The sequence below is a fragment of the Geospiza fortis genome, unplaced genomic scaffold (genome assembly GCF_000277835.1).
Source record: "Geospiza fortis unplaced genomic scaffold, GeoFor_1.0 scaffold599, whole genome shotgun sequence".
Classification (NCBI taxonomy): domain Eukaryota; kingdom Metazoa; phylum Chordata; class Aves; order Passeriformes; family Thraupidae; genus Geospiza; species Geospiza fortis.
Genome location: NW_005054605.1, coordinates 229,268 through 231,063, shown reverse-complemented (window position 1 = coordinate 231,063; position 1,796 = coordinate 229,268). Strand labels below are relative to the sequence as shown.

The 1,796-nt window shown below is 65.0% G+C and overlaps 2 protein-coding genes across 2 annotated transcripts in view; one reads left to right on the top strand and one right to left on the bottom strand.

Annotated features, from left to right (window-relative positions):
• The window catches only part of WNT1 (Wnt family member 1), a 6,182-nt gene extending 6,084 nt beyond the window's left edge, over positions 1 to 98 (bottom strand). The window contains exon 1 of the mRNA XM_014310890.2: positions 73 to 98. Coding sequence (XP_014166365.1) covers positions 73 to 98 — 26 coding nt within the window. The remainder of the gene's footprint in view (positions 1 to 72) is intronic.
• On the top strand, positions 68 to 1,768 carry ARF3 (ADP ribosylation factor 3). Its single transcript, XM_005430140.2, has 4 exons — positions 68 to 244; positions 363 to 473; positions 554 to 678; positions 1,387 to 1,768. Exons 1-4 carry the CDS (start codon positions 97 to 99, stop codon positions 1,546 to 1,548), a joined length of 546 nt encoding a protein of 181 aa, XP_005430197.1. The 5' UTR covers positions 68 to 96; the 3' UTR covers positions 1,549 to 1,768.
• The last annotated feature ends 28 nt before the right edge of the window (positions 1,769 to 1,796 follow it).

The window sequence follows — 1,796 nt, the reverse complement described above, 5'->3', positions numbered from 1 at the left end:
GGACCCCTCAGCTCCACCCCTGCAGATTTCAGGGCCTCCCCCAGCCTGCCCCATGCCCCCGCAGGATCCGGCCTCGGAGCCAGCGCCGCCGTCACCATGGGCAACATCTTCGGGAACCTGCTGAAGAGCCTGATCGGGAAGAAGGAGATGCGGATCCTGATGGTGGGGCTGGACGCTGCTGGGAAGACCACCATCCTCTACAAGCTCAAACTGGGGGAGATCGTCACCACCATCCCCACCATCGGTGGGTGGGCTTGAGGGTGGGGGGAGCACCGAGCAGAGCCTGCTCCCCATCTGGGCTCCTCTGAAGGGGCTGGTGGCTGCCCCGTGCCTCAGTTTCCCTCCACTGTCGCTGCCTGCAGGGTTCAACGTGGAGACAGTGGAGTACAAGAACATCAGCTTCACCGTGTGGGATGTGGGTGGGCAGGACAAGATCCGGCCCCTCTGGAGGCATTACTTCCAAAACACCCAGGGTAGGTGGCTCGGGGGACAGCGTGGGGGGGACTCGGGGAGCACCACAGGAACCCCTGATGGTGCCCTCTCCTCTGGCCAGGGCTGATCTTCGTGGTGGACAGCAACGACCGGGAGCGGGTGAACGAGGCGCGGGAGGAGTTGATGCGGATGCTGGCGGAGGATGAGCTCAGGGACGCCGTCCTCCTCGTCTTCGCCAACAAGCAGGTGGGTCTGGGCGTGGGGAGAGCCTTGTGCTGGGGCTGAGACATCCCCGGGGTGCCAGGGCAGCTGCCTGGTGTAGGACGTGCTGTGGCATCAAGGTGTCAAAGAGGTTGTGGGACAGAACCACGTCCGTGCCTGTGGCACCAGGGATGGTGGTGGCCCCAGAGCCATCCCCATGGCACCAGGGATGGTGGTGGCCCCAGAGCCATCCCCATGGCACCAGGGATGTTGGTGGCCCCCAGAGCCATCCCCATGGCACCAGGGATAGTGATGCCCCTTGAGGATGTGCCTGCGGCACCAGGGCTGGTGGTGGCCCCCAGGTCATATCTGTGGCATCAGGGATGTTGGTGGCCTCCAGAGCCATCTCTGTGGCACCAGGGATGGTGGTGGCCTCCAGAGCCATCCCCCTGGCACCCAGGGATGGTGGTGGCCCTTGGAGCCATCCCTGTGGCACCATAGTGGTGGCTCTTGGAGCCATCCCCAAGACACCAGGGCTGGTTTTTAACACAGCTCTGGCCATCCCTGTGGTGCCAGGCCTGGTGTCTCACATCCCCCTGGCACATTCCCCCTCCTCCCTGCAGCGTCAGGGCTGATCCTGGTCCCCTGTGGCAGAGCTGTGCTCGCCCCCATGGCATCAGGGCTGGTGCCAGCCCCCGTGGAGGGGCATGGAGGGCTGGCATCCCTTCCTGTGACCTCCCTTGTGTGCTGCAGGACCTGCCCAACGCCATGAACGCAGCGGAGATCACGGACAAGCTGGGGCTGCACTCCCTGCGCCACCGTAACTGGTACATCCAGGCCACCTGTGCCACCAGCGGGGACGGGCTCTACGAGGGCCTCGACTGGCTCGCCAACCAGCTCAAGAACAAGAAGTGAGGGGGGGTCCCCCCTGTGCCCCCCCTGGGCCATGCCAGGGCCTCCCCCCGGCCGCCCCCTCCCTGCCCCGGTTGGGTTTTGCTTTCTTCTGGCACCGGTTGCTGTGGGGTTTTTTCGCCTTTTTTTGGGGTCCCCCTGGTTCCCCTCAGATCTCGTGTGTGCGTGCGTGGAATTAGAGCTCTATATAACGCCCAGGGGGGCAGGGGCAGAGCCCTGGGAGGGTGGGATGGGGGCTGGGGGAAGGGAGG

Coding starts and splice junctions, on each gene's coding strand:
- ARF3 (XM_005430140.2), top strand. CDS start 97: ATGGGCAACATCTTCGGGAACCTGCTGAAGAGCCTGATCGGGAAGAAG. Junction 474..553: donor TTACTTCCAAAACACCCAGG/GTAGGTGGCTCG, acceptor TCCTCTGGCCAG/GGCTGATCTTCGTGGTGGAC. Junction 679..1,386: donor TCGTCTTCGCCAACAAGCAG/GTGGGTCTGGGC, acceptor TGTGTGCTGCAG/GACCTGCCCAACGCCATGAA.